We start from the raw sequence: 18,074 nt of genomic DNA, 5'->3' as shown, positions 1-18,074 counted from the left end.
GAGAGAGAGAGAGAGAGAGTGACTTGTCCTTTTTCTCTTTTGACCAGTCATTTAAAATGAGGTTACCGTGGAGTTGGGAATAGGACAAGTTGTTGGATCGTAATTTATAAAAGGCTAAAGATAGATTAAAATCTGTAAGTGGGTGTTCTATACTGATCAGGGAAATGGGATAACATAATCATTAATATCTCTCTCTCTCTCTCTCTCTCTCTCTCTCTCTCTCTCTCTCTCTGTTAGATAACAGCTATTTTTTCTGGCTTATGAATATTTATTGAAGATTTTCTTAAAATCAGTAATTATTGCAGCGTTTACTAAGATTCTCTCTTTCTCTCTCTCTCTCTCTCTCTCTCTCTCTCTCTCTCTGTTAGATAACAGCTATTTTTTCTGGCTTATGAATATTTATTGAAGATTTTCTTAAAATCAGTAATTATTGCAGCGTTTACTAAGATTCTCTCTCTCTCTCTCTCTCTCTCTCTCTCTCTCTCTCTCTCTCTCTCTCCTCTCTCTCTCTCTCTCTCTGTTAAATAACTTTGTTAGTTTTATGGCTTATCAATATTCATTTAAGATTTTGCTAAAAACAGTGATTATGAGTGTTTACTAAAACTCTCTCTCTCTCTCTCTCTCTCTCTCTCTCTCTCTCTCTCTCTCAGTTAAATAGCATGGGTGTTTTTTCTGTCTTTTAAGTATTCATTCAAGATTTTCTTAAAACATTAACTTTGTGAGTCAGATTCTGATACAGCCTGTCTCTCTCTCTCTCTCTCTCTCTCTCTCTCTCTCTCTCTCTCTCTCTCTCTCTCTCTGAAGTTATATTCGTTCGCGTTATGTTTAGCAGATGTTGTGTTACATCATATTCTTGGTACAATATCCCATCAGAGTGCTGTTGGGGGGCGGGGGGGGGGGGGGGGGGGGGGGCGTGTTTCGTGGGAGAGGGTCTGAATGTAGGAAAGTGTTTTTCATTTGTCGGCAGCGTAATCTTTCAGAAATGGTTTTAAAAGTTAAACATTTTATTTATATATTTTTATTGCTCTTTAATTTCTTTATAGTATTTCGTCTTTGAGCACACACACACACACACATATATATATATGTATATATATATATATATATATATATATATATCATCATCATCATCATCATCATCATCTCCTCCTACGCCTATTGACGCAGAGGACCTCGGTTAGATTTCGCCAGTCGTCTCTATCTTCTCCATTCATCATCTTCCACTTCACGCTTTAAGTCCTCAGCCATATAGGCCTGGGACTTCCAACTCTTTTAGTGCCTTGTGGAGCCCAGTTAAAGTTTGGTGAACTAATCTCTCTTGGGGGAGTGCGAAGAACATACCCAGCGAATAAATTTAATGATTTCATGTTACGCTTGACTGCGTGATAATTTTTTTTTTTTTTTTTTTTTTTTTTTTTTTTTTTTTTTTTTTTTTTTTTTTTTTTTTTTGCAAATATTATGTAATACATTAGCACACTAGAAGTCTAATCTGTAATTATAGAATTATTTAACTAATGACCTATAGTAGAATTTTCGTAATTCTTTATCGATTTGTCTTAACATTACCTTTTACTCCAGTTTTTTCTTTTCGTGAAATTTGCAAGAAACCGTTTGTATGGTAATGATATTTGTATTGTATATTTGATGAAAATTGGTTGCGGATATGACTTTGATAGCACATCCGTACATGATCTGAAAAAGTTAATCAAATTAAGGTTTTGTTGCTTGATATATTGTATGAGGTAATCCATGTGTTTCTACGAAAAGTATGACATCAAGTATTCATTCCCATGATGAAATGATTCATGTAAGGATATATATATATATATATATATATATATATATATATATATATACATATATATATATATATATATATACATATATATATATATATATATATATATATATACATACATATACATATATATACACACACATATATATATATGTATGTGTATATATATTTATATATGTATATGTACAGTATATATATATATATATATATATATATACACATACATATATATATATATATACATATATATATATTTATATATATACATATGTGTGTATATATATATATATATATATATATATATATATATATATTTAGTGTTTCTTTCTTATTGAGTATAAAGGCAATATTCATTTAGACATTTAAAGCCATATTGCCAGCCCAGGTTTTTTTTTTTTATTTTTATACTTAGACATTCAAGTTTAGTTGTAACCCATACAAACCTTTTTATCACATAATCGTACACATTTACCACCATTTAGGTATTTCATACTTTGTTCATAACACTGAGGCAATATATTTCACTGGCTGCTACTTTTTTCTTTCACACAGATTAAGCAAGACTTCTCAGTCCTAATAAATACAAATACTTATTGTCATTATCATTATTATAATTCGAAGGCCTTTTTACCAAATTTTTAATATATTATTGACAGTTAAAGCTTGTTTTGTCTGTGTAACTTCTACGGGTTCCAGCATTCTATATTATTATTATTGTTGTTATTATTCTTTACGCTGATCATAACCTGAGGGCTGAATGCGGATAATGATTACGAGAGCTATTGTATCTCTCTATAGTTGCTTGAGATACGGGTAGAGTACCGGGATTCTAAATACAATGAATAAGTGCCAGATCTTTATGAAATTATTGTCGCTATGTGTCTGGTCTATTACTTAATATTTATTACTGAAGGCCTTTGTCATCGGTGGAGGCTGGAAGGGACACCTGGGAAGGTCTAGATAAATGATGTTAAAGAAGTATTGAAAAAGCAAACGACAAAGCGTAAGAGAATTTAATGGCACAACATGCACAGGTAGGGGCGGGGGCCGGGGGGCGGCTGTTTTAACGTGCTATTAATGAAACAGTCCACCCCAAGAGTTTCAACCTTTAATTGGTCATCAACATTCAATATCAATACAAAACTTTCAAAAATGAGAATTGACTCTGTCTCTTATTAGTATTTTCCTACATTCTCCACCTTTTGTAATACCCAACTCTCTATTCTTACCATCTGTTATAGGCCCGCTTAAGGTACTATGTGGATCGACCACTTTCCTTCTCTCATCATTCACTTTTATATTTATTACATGTTCCTTGGTTCAATGCACCCTTATTATGTTACCCTTGCTGACATTAATTGTCAACATTATCCTTCTGCAGAGACTTTCAAACATTTACTAGATTTCGCAGTTTTTTCTTCACGCTACCATGTTAACACGTTATTATCTGCAAACATTCCGTAATTCATACAGAACTCATTTTCTTATCCAGGTACTTTGTATCTTCATCCGATATTCAATCTCTGGCAACTTGCATTATTCATTTCATATAGATGTTGAACAGCCATAGAAACAATATACCCTTGTCTCAGACTCTCCTTTATAACAAGCCAGTTAACCTTACTAACATGATATACTCGTTACAAAGTCTCTGATAAAAATGTTTTATCTACATATATTTTCAACACCCACAACATTACTCTTGATGCTATCATAAGCGTTTTTGACGTTAAACTTTAAATCTTCTCACGTGAATATTTCATCACCCGACATCTCTGTCATAAACACAAACAGTTTTTCACCATCAACCCCTCTGTCACATGTCTTGATTTATCTATCAAAATTCAACAATGCACCTTCCCTACAGACCGTCTTTCATGTGTCTTACTTTTACAATCAGAATTTTACAATGCAGATTCCTCGGTACACTAAGTTACAATAGATCCCTATGATTATTATTATAACATAATTATTCGTCTTACCCATATGTTGGAACTTTTCCCTCATCCAGACCTCCCGTACTAACCATGGTCAGTCAATCGATCACACTATCATAACCATACTGTAGCATCACACAAGTAATCTTATCAGCTTCTGTTTTCTTTCACCCTCTTAATTAGCTTCCTTTTATCCATATCACTCTCTTCCAAAAGCTTTCTCATCCTTTGAGGTACATCAACCCAGGATTTGACTCACGTTTGCTAGCATCTCTGCACTTACATCTTTTATTCTGTGATACGTTTATTAATTAACTTTTCACTTTACATGTAATTCACCATAGGAATTCTGTTTATCCTCCCTAGCATGTACTTATTCATAAAAAAAAAACTTTTTTATGTTTTCCCTAAGGTAATTATTCAACTTCATTTTGTTTTGGTTAAAGGTCATGTATGTTTCTGTCATATTTTTATGTTGTTACTCTTCTTAAAATATTTTTTCCTTGTTTCCTTTCCTCACTGGGCTGTTTTCCCTGTTGTGGCCCCCTGGCCTTATAGCGTCCTGCTTTTCCAACTGGGGTTGTGGCTTAGCAAGTAATAATAATAATAATAATAATGATAATAATAATAATAATAATAATATATCTGTTTTGACGTTACTGTTTATAGAATGATTTATTGTTAATTTGGTCTCATCATCTATTTATTTTCTTATTTCCTTTACTCACTGGGCTATTTTTCCCTATTGGAGCCCTTGGGCTTATAGCATCTTGCTTTTCCAACTAGGGTTGTAACTTGGCTAGTAATAATAACAATAATAATAATACACTTTCCATTCAAGCACCTTTTTTTTCTTTTATCATACACCATTACCTCAATTAATCTCCACTTTTCCTTTCTTAGACCTTTTAAATACTCATCTTACACTTACTAATTTTCTTCATTCCTACCCTCACATAAGCAAACAAACAGTCCTGGATCCCCTGACCTAATCATGGAATTTTGAAATCTTGCCTTATGCACGTTTCATTTCTGTTTATCTAGCCATAGCACATAGTTGGCTTTATAACGTCTTAAATTATCTTCTAACTTCTATCTTATCCAACTCGTTTTTCCAAATTGATTTTTTTTTTCATTTTTTATTAGGAAATGTATATTTACAATTACATGAATATTTTTATTTTTATTTTACATATACTGTATTTACAGTGGTAATTTTTACTATTTATTTAAATATGTGTTTAGATGAAAAATATATCGACTCGTGAATATTTTTTTAACAGAAGTTAAATACTATGCCACATTTCACACTCTCCAATCTAACTTTACTATCTTTACTATCTCAATCTTTTAACCAAATAACAATGAGAGATGCCTGAATCATCTTGTTGTATTGTCTAAACTCTACCATATTAATATTTTTTGGGAAATCATGTGTCTTTAACAATCTGCCATTCAGAATGATTTCCACAAGGTTCTGGAAAATTCCATGAGGGAGATATATATATATATATATATATATATATATATATATATATATATATATATATATATATATATATATATATATATATATATATATATATATATATATATATATATATATATATATATATATATATATATTTATATATACACAGTATATATATATGTATATATATATATATATATATATATATGTGTGTGTGTGTGTGTGTGTATGTATATTATATATATAATAGTTTTCATTTACCTGTTCAAGAAAGTAGCAAAAGGGGATAAAAACAGTTTATGGTGGCCTAAAGAAACAGAACGTATGTCAAAAATGTAGTGAGAGAGAAAGCAGGCAAGTAATGAGAATAGAGAGCAGAAGAGGAGGAGAAGCGGTTGTTTTACGTGAAAGCAATAGCGAAAAAAATTAATTATAAAGAATTCAATCTCAGAATTTATGTTGGAAATGAAGAAATGCTATCTTAAGTTAATGTAGTAGTGGGGTTGATTATTATTATTATTGTTATTATTATTATTATTATTATTATTATTATTATTATTATTATTATTATTATTACTTGTTAAGTTACAACTCCAGTTGGAAAAGCAGGATGCTATAAGGCCATGGGCTCCAATATGGAAAATAGCCTAGTGAGGAAAGGAAATAAAGAAAAATAAAATGTTTTAAGAAGAGCAACAACATTAACATAAATATCTCCTATATAAACTATAAAAAACTTTTAACAAAACAATAGGAAGAGAAATAAGATAGAATAGTGTGCCTGAGTGTACTCTCAAGCTAGAGAACTCTTAACCCCAAACAGTGGAAGACCATGGTACAGAGGCTATGGCACTACCCAAGATTAGAGAACAATGGTTGTTTTTGGAGTGTCCTTCTCCTAGAAGAGCTGCTTACCATAGATAAAGTCTCTCTTCTACCCTTACCAAGAAGAAAGTGGCCACTGAACAGTTAAAGTGCAGTAGTTAACCCATTGGGTAAAGAAGAATTGTTTGGTAATCTCAGTGTTGTCAGGTGTATGAAGACAGAGGAGAATATGTAAAGAATAGGCCAGACTATTCGATGTGTGTGTGTGAGGAGTGAAAGGGAAAATGAACCGTAACCAGAGAGAAGGATTCAGTGTACTACTGTCTGGCCAGTCAGAAGACCCCATAACATGCTAGCGAGAGAGAGAGAGAGAGAGAGAGAGAGAGAGAGAGAGAGAGAGAGAGAGAGAGAGAGAGAGAGAGAGAGAATTTGCAAAATACTATGAATATAAAATATAGATGAGAGAAAGAGAGAGTGCTAAGTCATAGGAGAGTTGAAAGAGATGAAGAATGGAAAGCCACTATGAGTTGATGGGAACTCTCCTGTAGACGTAGGAAAATTGTAGCAAATTTGTTAGACCGCAAAATGATATATACATGGCGTTCACGGATATTAGCCTCTCGGTCCTGATAGAAGAGTGGCACGGATCAATTCAAGTCTCCTTTTTAGTGAATGGATTCTTTGTTTACTTTGTTTATAAACGCGACACTTTCATCTCTCTCTCTCTCTCTCTCTCTCTCTCTCTCTCTCTCTCTCTCTCTCTCTCTCTCTCTCTCTCTCTCTCTCTCTCTCTCCTGGGATATTATTAGCAGCTAACCAAGTACCTGTTTGCAAAATGATAAGTTACGGCTGTACTGCATCCGCCTGACACCCTTGAAGTGGTTTCGTTCAAGATGATAATCCAAAAGTGATTGCGGGAAAGCGCTTCTTGTTTAGATTACACTTCACTCTGTCCCGTTCATTTGAATTTCAGGATATCCTGGAGAAAGCAAAGTTGTTGAAATGGCCGTTTGCGTGCACAGAATTGACCTTCGTCTGTCATGTGATTGCCACTCGCATGCTCACCTCACTGTTGGGTTATCTCGTAAAGGGAATTTTTATTCATACTGTGGGGAATCCTGTTTGGAGAGAGAGAGAGAGAGAGAGAGAGAGAGAGAGAGAGAGAGAGAGAGAGAGAGAGAGAGATGCCTGAAGTAACGACTCAACTGTTTATTATTATTATTATTGTTATTATTATTATTATTATTATTATTATTATTATTATTATTATTATTATTATTATTACATGCTAAGCTACAACCCTAGTTGGTAAAACATGATGCTATAATCCCCAGGGCTCCAACATGGAAAATAGCTCAGTGAGGAAACGATATAAGGAAATGAATAAATTACAAGAAAAGTAATAAACAACTAAATCATTTAAAATAAATCTTTAAAATATAAACTATAAAAACTTTAAAAAACAAGAGGAAGAGAAATAAGATAGAGTGGTATAATATATTAGAAGAATTAAATAAGAGATGACAATCTTGCTTAGATTTTTGGTATTTTCACAGGTGTCTTACGTATAATAATAATAATAATAATAGTAATAATAATAATAATAATTAATAATAATAATAATAATTATTATTATTATTATTATTATTATTGTTATTATTATTATTATTATTATTATTGTTATTATTATTATTATTATTATTATTATTATTATTATTATTATTGTTGTTGTTATTTTTATTATTATTATTATTATTATTGTTGCTGTTTTTATTATTATTATTATTATTATTATCATTATTATTAGCTAAGCTACAACCCTACTTGGAAAAGCAAGATGTTATAAGCCCAAAAGGCTCCAACAGGGAAAATAGCCCAGTGAGGAAAGGAAATAAGGAAATAAATAAACGATAGAAGGAGATCTGATGTTAGGCCTTTTTTTTTACGATTATGGTAACTTTTTCTATTGATGTTAAACTTTATACAAATTGTCCGAAAATTAAATTAGCGGGTTACTCTATAACATTTAAAACTGACTATTATTAATCCATTTTAATATAGGAGAAAATTTGGTCACTAAGAGCGGACAGTGTTGCATTAGAATATTAGTTTTTAGTTTCTACAGAGAAATATTGCTGAAACAATTCGTGTCCACCTAGGCCTTGAAAAACTTCAGTTCATATGCGTTAATAATCGTAAAAGGAGAGCACACTATTAAAAATTTGCCGTAAAAAACCTGTAAAAATCCTTGAATAAATGTTACCAGGCATTTACTGTTTTAAAATCGGATACATTGACGTAAAGTAGTGACATTACGGTCAGCAACCCGTAATAGATAATAACAAAGCAGGGTAAAATTACAGTCGCCTGTATTTTACTGAAATACCGCTGAGAATACTATAATTTTACGGAGAATTTTCTATTATACTTGAGGTATCTTTAACAGTGCAGGTAAATTCAAAGAATATTAGCTTATAATATTATTCTTATTGTTACTTGCTAAGGTACAACCCTAGATGGAAAAGCAGGATGCTATAAGCCCAGGGGACCCAACAGGGAAAATAGCCCAGTGAGGAATGGAAACAAGGAAAAATAAAATATTTCAAGAACAGTAACATTGAAATAGATATTTCCTTTATAAACTTTTAAAACTTTGAGAAAGCGAGAGGAAGAAAAATTAGATAGAATAGTGTGCCCGAGTGCTGGATTCCACACAATATGTAGAGAGCATAGAAAAAAGTTCACCAGACGACTCATCAGATGAAGACTTCACACCCATGATAGGATAGAATCAGGCAATTCGTTTTAGTGGTCCTAATGTTGCCTCTTTTCTTGATTATTTTTTTCTTTATTCACCGCATTGCGTCTTCCATTTTTTAACATTATATCCTATTTCGTACTACCATTGAAATTAAAGAGAGAGCCTCGGACTGTCCAGTAACCCTCGTCAGACAATTGATTCTCACATGCACTCCTTGGATAAGAATTCTCTCTCTCTCTCTCTCTCTCTCTCTCTCTCTCTCTCTCTCTCTCTCTCTCTCTCTCTCTCTCTCCGGTGAGGAAAGTTTTATTGACCTACTACCGGACAATGAGATTTTCTCTATTTTGAAGATATTACCTTTTTTAATAAAGTCTTTAAAGGCTGCTCATGAATGGCAGAGGCTAGGGAAAGTGATATTGCCCTATCAAGCAGGACAATGCCCTACAGACTGACCATATATACACATGATCAGCGCCCAAGCTCCCTCTCCACCCAAGCTAGGACCAAAGAGGGCCAGACAATGGCTGCTTATGACTCAGCAGATAAACCTATAGGCCCCCCAAATCCCCCATCCTTAGCTCACAAGGATGGTGAGGCTGCAGTGACCAAAGAAAATAACGAGTTTGAGCGGGACTCGAACTCCAGTCTGGCGTTCACCAGTCAGGGACGTTACCACATTTAAAATTATATTTATCTTAGATTTTTACCTCATAATTTATTTGTTTATCCCAATTATTTATTATAATTTTATTGATTTATTTTTTAGCATTAATAGAAATATTTTTTATTCCCGAACTTAATCGGGCTAGCTCTGTAAGAGTCAAGTTTGACTCATTGACCTGGTAAATCTCCTTCTTTTGAAAATGATAATAATAATAATAATAATGATAATAATAATAATCTATCTTGTCAAGGAACTGAATTCTCTTTCATTCCCTCTAATTCCTGTTGTTAATATTGAATTTATTTGACGATTCTGTAACTAGGTTAGGGTATGACACTCATCGTTCCTTGACTTTTTTTTTGTGAGATGCAGGTGTGTGTATATATATATGTATGTATATGTATAAATATGTATATATATACAGCATATATATTATATATACAGTATATAAATGCATATATATGCGTGTATATATATACATATATATATATATATGCATATATATATATATATATATATATATATATATGTAGGTATGTATGTATATAAATATATGTATGCATATATAGATATATATACATATATATATATATGTATATTATATATATATATATTATATATATATATATATTATATATATATATGTATATATATATATATGTATATATATATATATCATATTTTAGTTACAAAATATCCGGTTGTCCAAGTAAAGAAACGTCTTTTCTTAAAATTTTAGTCTTTATTGAGATCCCAGAAACGAGGATCAGATTTTCTAACACTGATTTAAGTCTTTAGTTACATCGATATCCTTTATCCTTCTTCCTTTGTATATAGTCGATTGGACATGATGTTTCTATAGTTTGGAATTAACTGAAAGGCCTTTTCAAGTCAGAATAATTTGTTGGGAAAAGTGAATCTTAGGTTTTGTTAATGTTTTCTCTTAAAGGTTTAAAGATCGTTCATGAATGGCATTGCAAGGGACAGTAACATTGCCCTAGCAATCAGGACAGTACCCTAGAGACTGGCCATATATTATATGATCAGCGCCCAATCCTCCTCTCCACCCAAGCTAGGACCAGGGAGGGCCAGGCAATGGCTGCTGATGACTCAGCAGATAGATCTATACGTTCCCCCCAAACCCCCCCAACCTTTGCTCACAATGATGGTAAAGTTGCAGACACTAATGGCACTAACTAGTTTGAGCGGGGCTCGAACCCCGTCTGGTAAACACCAGACAGAGACGTTACCAATCAGGCCACAACAACCCAAGGAGGAAATGGGTTCCAATATTGGACTAAATTTTAAATATAATGTATGATTCTGTTTTGATATGCAAAGTTTTAGATTTTGTTGTTTACCAGAAATACCAAATTCAAAACTGTTTCGAGTAAAAATGTAAATTTTTACAAATGCTTAAAAATTATTTTGTATGTATTTAAATCTAAACTGTTTAGAGTGATATAAATTTTTACAAATTTAAAAATTCTTTTTTTTTAGCAGAATCAGTAAATTGAAATTAATTTTATCTTTCTTAAAAATAATCATATGACTCTTGAGCATTCAGAATTCACTCTACATCATCTACAATTTACCAATAAAATAACGTTCGAGAAACTGTGATAAATAAAAAAAAACGAGTGTGTGTGTTGACAACTCGTCTATTTTAAGAATGATGAGGAACTTTGAAGTCGAGTAATAATAAAGACATGATATCTTGAGAGAGAGAGAGAGAGAGAGAGAGAGAGAGAGAGAGAGAGCGAGAGCAGGTAATATAGGTCGCGTGTCTCATTCATGACGAATGATTTTCATGGGTGACTTGATGAGCTTCATTGATATGTGTCGTTGTCATATATTGTTGATTTATGGGGCCGATGCATCTCGTGCTGTTCTGTTTGTTTCCGTCGAGATGCTTTTATGTATATACATATATGTGTATTTGCAAGTACAATTTATGTATATTATGTGTGTGTATATATTTATATATATATATATATATGTATATATATGTATATGTATATATATACACATAAAATTTTATATATATATATATATATATATATTATATATATAATGTGTGTGTGAGTATATATATATATATATATATATATATATATATAAACTTATATATGTTTATACAGATATATATATATATATATATATATATATATATGTATATATGTGTGTGTGTTTGTGTGTGTATATATATATGTATATATATGTGTGTGTACGTTTGTCTGTATGTAGGTATGTATGTGGTTATAATGGCTCTATGTATATTTATGTACACAAAAATTCATTCATATTAACATGAATTTATTAATGTGACTTACTTTTATATTTTGTTGTTAATTTTACTCCCTATGTTCTTCTTGTGGTATAGGAATATGTCTCTATAATTTGTGTACTCATCAGTGAGCAATAACAGTCTTTAAAATGTGTGCTGTAGTTTGTGGCTGGAGTACACTGCACTTGTATTTCAAATGCTAATTTTTTCTTTGTCTTTGGCCTCCTGAAATATGGAAAGGTTTTCCGAATCTTATGTTGATGTATTATGATGTCAGTCGTTCTAAATACTTTTGAAATGGCCTAAAAGAGATAGATTGCAGGGTTGTTTATTTATCATGTGTTTTTTTCTTTATAATGAATTTTAAACATTATTTTGCAGAGCACAGAACATTTGTAAACCTAAATTCGAATTAGTTTTTGTTGTGCAGTTGTCCACCTGAAATGAAATGAAAAACGTTGTTTTTATGCAACTGTATTGAGTGATTTATTCAAACTGAAGAAAAGACAAATTAAAGATGTTTATTTGCTGAAAATCAAATGGATTATTATGGTATTAGCTCCGTATCCTCATCTCCGTTAACCATGAAGGCCTCGTGTGTATGTTGATGTATGGGGTCAATTAAAGTGGCACTGAGGTCAGGGTATGGCAGCACCATGACCCGGGACACTGACAAGGTCCATAGCTGCTTTTGCTGCTGCCGCTGCCGCTGCTTTTGCTGCTGCTTCTTCTCCTCGCCTGAGTTGACCACTACGAAGAAGGCGGAGGAGGAGGAGCCGGCCCAGAGTGGGCGTCGGTGCCAAGTAAGATGAAACCGTTACGGTCTCAAGTTAGTTTTAGTAAAGACCGCAATTTCGCCTTCCGCCGCAAAACCGACAGTTTCCGCGAGAAGAAAGACGATGATGGCGATAATAATAAGGAAAAGGAGAAAGAGAAAGATAAAGATAAAGCGGGGAAGGGCAAAGAGAAGGATGGCAAAAAGGGCGAAGGCGGTCACCAGATAACGTCGGCCATTGCATCGTCTCTGGCCGCCACTCTGTCACCGTTCTCGTCTTTCGTCACATCCCATTCCCCGAGGGGGAGTCGCAAGCCCTCCCCGAGTCCTACCTTATCTCGCAGGTCGAGTCCCTCCTTCTCTTCCTCCTCCAGACAGCATGACAGCCCGTCCCTGTCCTCACCGTCATCACATCATCTTCATCAACCTGCTTCATCATCATCATCATCATCCCCTTCCCACCTGCCAAAGGGACACGAGGGGTCATCACTATCGTCGTCATCATTAGCGGGACATGTCGGACCACTATCATCATCATCATCACCACCGTCATCTTCGCATAATCGTCATCTCCCTGTGCCAAGGACCAACTCTTTCTCTCATCAGCATCACATCATCCCCCACACGACCAACCCTAAATCGCGAACGCACTCGTTCAACATCCCGAATTCCACGTCCCCACCCTCTTCATCCCCAAGGGGATCGAAGCTCCTCCAACACCAGGATTCGATGCACTCCCCCCACCCCTCCAGCAGTCCTAGTCCGTCTCCGTGCGCCTCGAGTCCTTCCCTCAGCCCGAATACAAGTCGATCGGAGAGCTCTTCCTCCGTCAGTGATACTACTGACGAAGATGGCTTGTCGACAACGCGCTCCCATCGGTACTCTGGATGTCGACCGAAGATCAGGGTGTCATCTGAGGAGGACTCGAAGGATTCTACTTCGGGGGATGAAGGAGGAAGCGTTGGGGTGAGCAACACGGAAGGAGAAGGGCAGAAGGAAGGCAAAGAAGGAAAGAAAGGACCTCCCATTCCTAGAGTCCTTCCTTATAGAATAGAGGAAGGATGGCAAATATTCCATTCCACCGACACTGTGGCTAAACACAGGTAGGTCTCATATCGGTAATTATACTTTCTCTCAAGAAGTCGAACAATGTACAGTAATCTGTAAATTGCAAGTACTTCATCTTAGGATATTTACGACATTTATTTAGCATATTTAAGATCTGTTAACTAGGAAATAATGATTGATTCATCTACATTATATGTCCCTGTGAATATTGGACGTTTGTGTGATGCATGTTTTTATAGTTCTCTTGTCATGTCGATTTCATATTTTGTGAGTTGTGTGTGTATAATTTTATAAAACTCTGGTGGAAGTCGCAAAGAAGCTATGCTTTTGATACGAGGTAAGTAAGATTAACATCTATTCAGTAATGAAGATGGTAAATTTGATGACATCATCATTATCTTCTACGCATATTGACGCAAAGGGCCTCAAAATTTGATAAATAGAGGAATTATTAGAAGAAATACAGAAAACTAGAAAAAAAAAATGGTTGTAATGATGCTTCGAGAAGAACACTTCTAAGAAAGAGGTAGCTGTAGGTAAGTTGGTTTTCATATTTTATCAGTATGGAGAGGGACTTGGAAGCGTGCTAAGTCGGTCACAGTTCCCTTTTTTTTTTTTTTTTTTTTTTTTTTTTTATTTATTCTATTAAGCCTCCCGTGAATGATGGTTACATTTACATCAGTTGGCACGGGGTAGCGTTTCTGAATTAGACAGAATAGAAAGAGGGATGTCAAGTTTGACTGATGTGCCCCGCGTGCTTTGGCATTCTTTTGACTTCAATAAGAAGCTGTTGGAGGCAGGGCACGTGCCATTACATTCAGAACACGTAAATGAATAGGTTCTTCATCAATGCAAGAAGGAAACACGAGCGCATCTTTCTGGCGTTGGTTCGTCGAAGTTACTACCAAGAAAAAGGTGGTGATTAATTTTTCATTCATCATCATCTCCTCCTATGCCTATTGACGTAAAGGGCCTTTGTTAGATTTCGCCAGTTGTCTCTAAATCAATATTGCTCCTTCCATCATCATCATCTACTTCACACTTCATAGTCCTCACCCATGTAGTCCTTGGTCTTCCAACTCTTCTAGTGCCTTGTGGAGCCCAGTTGAAAGTTTGGTGAACTAATCTCCCTTGGGGAGTGCGAAGAGCATGACTTTTCATTACAAGTCAGAAATTTTGAGTCATGGTATATGACATGTGGTCTTAATCTAGAAGGTCAAGTTTAAATTCATAATTCTAAGCGTATGATTCTATAAAGAATTTTAAACTACGATTTTTTTTTTTTCAAATTCAATGTAGATTGAACTATCATGCAAACTTTGATTAAACCTTTAATGGATAAACAGATTAAGAACACAATAATAGACTTGAAAGACATAGTCACTAAGTTTACCTGTTATATTCGGTACTGCACAATTTCCTTTACGGTAAGTGTCAGATAAACACGTTGAATTGAGGAAAGTTATTAGAACGTTTGCCAACCTTTTTTTCTGTGACTGTTAAATGTATTATCGGCACTTTAAAATGGACTAAAGTTTTGATATATTTTTATGGATATAAGAGAAAGCAATTTAGAAACTGCTTATTGACTCTCTCTCTCTCTCTCTCTCTCTCTCTCTCTCTCTCTCTCTCTCTCCTCTCTCTCTGAGAAGGTAATTGTTTACAACTGGCAATTTAGGTTTTGTTTTTAAATATTAAAAAACATGAACTCAGATTTAAGTTGAAGAAGAGATTTATTGGATGAAAGTATCCACCTCCTAAAGAAAGAACTCACGAAGTTTGTTTTATGCCCTTGTTGTTATCTCTTTGCTTTTCACATCCTTCATGTTATATATGTTAAGGCCATCATCCTCATTTGATATTTACAATAATTTTGTTTTTCTAATTGTGACATATTGACCATTTAAAATGCAGTAATGAAGAATAACGAACTGTTTTCCCTTTTCTTCTCTCCTAGCATATTACTATTATTATTATTTGCTAAGCTACAACCCTGGTTGGAAAAGCAGGATGCTATAAGCCCAGGGGCTCCAACAGGGAAAATATCCTAGTGAGGAAAGGAAACAAGGAAGAATAAAATATTTTAAGAGCAGTAACAGTATTAAAATAAATATTTCCTACATACACTACAAAAACTTAAACTAAACAAGAGGAAGAGAAATAAAATAGAATAGTGTGCCCGAGTGTACCCTCAAGCAAGAGAACTCTAGTATGCTTTCAGAAATAGGCCATGTGCCGTCATGAGCCAGAAATGATTACAACCATGAAGTTAAACACATCTCCTTAATACGAATGACATTTAATCATATTCTGTTTAATTATATCAGTTCTGCGTCGTCTGCGTATCCGGTGGTATTGTTTTGATAGTTGGCCTCATTTCTCTGCATTGCCTGTCATTCGTAATTAGTTCACCTTCTTAAATGATATCTTGCATCATTGAAGGTGCTCTGCTTTATTTTCATCAAACGAAATTTTCGTCATTTAATTACAGTTAAGGACCTGCTCATAAGTGTCATTATATTATCCTGTGAATGTCATATATTCTAGATCTACAAGATCACTTGTCATGTAATTGAATATTGTTATGCAAGAGAACTTTTGGGTCCAATCATGTTCTAGAGCTTGGAAAAGCTTTTATTTTATGGCAGCCAGAAAAGATCGAACAATTTCCCTCATAAATTCAGTTCGAATCCAACGACTTTTGCCTTAACCGTTAAATCTTTATTTAGCATTTTAATGTTCGAATGATAACAAGCAGTAACGATAAGGATATGGTATCATCTCATTTTTATGTTCCATTCTTTTAAAATCCATATCTGTTTTATGTTGCTTATAGGGAAAAATATCTGCGATTACTGTAAGAACCAACTTCTGTTTCAGATGGCATTGTTCTGCTAGCTTGGGTTTTGTAACTGTCCCTTACCTCTACCATATACGAGTGGCCTTTAAAACTTGTAAGAGGAATGGTATATACCAATTATTGGATATCTGTACTGAGGATTAAGAACTTGTCATTGACAACATTATTACTATTAAAAAAAAAAAAAAAAAAAAAAAAACTTTTTTTAAGTAGGGGCTGATGTTAATTTGGGTTAGGTATATTCACCTCAAAATAAGCAGCGTAATATTTCAAAGCATTAATCTATTATAACACATCAAATCTTACTATAATGTACATTTCTTAGTTTAACTTACTATGATAACAAAAATACAAACAAGCTTAAACTGCTGCTCTATTACGTACACTTGAAAATTTGCCGTAAAAACGGAAAAAAGGTTGCCAGATATTCACCGTTTTAAAGACAGGTATATTGACGTAAAGGAGTGACATTACGGTCCTCACCCTTAATTAAAAGATAACAAGGTAGAGTAAAAATTACGGTTGCCTGTATTTTACTGAAATACGGATGAGAACAATATATTTTTACGGAGAATTTCCGAGTTTTTAACAGTCTAACACTAGAAATTTGAAAATTATACTTCTCAGTGATAAGACGTTTGAAAATGTCTGTTCTATTATTAGTTAGCGAAGTGATTTCTGCCGATACACGATATACGACAAAATCGCGCCTAACTAACCGGTCTGTTAGAGTCTTATTGGTTTCCATTTATTCCGAGTTAGTTTGCATGTACAATATAATTAATACTGGATTTGTTATTTACATAATATTATTCCGCATGATTTTTTTTTTTTTATCACAGCATTATTTACTAGGAATTTCATTCTGGAAACTCGTCTTATCTTTGAAAACATATGAATGTTATCCAAAATCAGACACCTTTGAGTACATACATATATTTTCCATTTCTATTAGTTTAAAAAGAATTTAGATGTTTTCATAGTTATATATGTTTTATAAAATCTATAACTGAATTAACCAGTATGATTTCATTATAATTACTTCATACTCTGCTACTTCATCAGTTTCCCTCATCGAGCATGTCGGTGTCTGTCATTATTTTCAGTTACTCAAAATGTGCTCATGTCTTGAACCACTTCAGACAAGCTGCTATTATGCCAAGAAGCACGTGACCAATAAGGAACACAGTAAAATACAAATGAAAATAATCAGCCAGCAGGTTTTTATTTATAATAAATTATCCTTATTCCATCTGCTCTGTAATTTAATATCTTGACTTTTTTCTTTTTTTTCTTTCATTGACTTTTGGATTTGAATAAACTTTCCGAGATATTTTTTTTCCCGTGAGATTTTTAGACCTGTGATAGAACTGTCCGTCTCAGGTCTATTATTAATTTCTGTTTTATTTTGCATTCATCATATCTGCTGATGTACAGTTGGACACAGATATTCCTGGTACATCACGCTTACCGCGTTGCGAGTAACCAAACAGATAATTGTAGTGAGAGTTGGCATTAATGGTCAACGTGGCTACATCCAGGAACTCTCCGCTCAATAATGGTCTGACAGGGTGTGCTTCCTCAGAATGAGGTGTACCGAGAACTCCTGTGTCCAAGTGTACCTTCAT

At 33.8% G+C, this 18,074-nt stretch overlaps 1 protein-coding gene across 4 annotated transcripts in view; it reads left to right on the top strand.

Moving 5' to 3' along the window:
* The window catches only part of LOC137644817 (uncharacterized), a 78,253-nt gene that overhangs the window by 23,137 nt on the left and 37,042 nt on the right, over positions 1-18,074 (top strand). For all 4 annotated transcript variants that reach the window (XM_068377707.1, XM_068377704.1, XM_068377705.1 and 1 more), the window contains exon 2: positions 12,125-13,621. In XM_068377707.1, coding sequence (XP_068233808.1) covers positions 12,552-13,621 — 1,070 coding nt within the window. In that variant the 5' untranslated portion in view covers positions 12,125-12,551. The remainder of the gene's footprint in view (positions 1-12,124; positions 13,622-18,074) is intronic.

The sequence above is a fragment of the Palaemon carinicauda genome, chromosome 8 (genome assembly GCF_036898095.1).
Source record: "Palaemon carinicauda isolate YSFRI2023 chromosome 8, ASM3689809v2, whole genome shotgun sequence".
NCBI classification, from domain to species: domain Eukaryota; kingdom Metazoa; phylum Arthropoda; class Malacostraca; order Decapoda; family Palaemonidae; genus Palaemon; species Palaemon carinicauda.
Note: the sequence above shows the minus strand (reverse complement) of the source record. Positions and strands in the feature narration are given on the sequence as shown.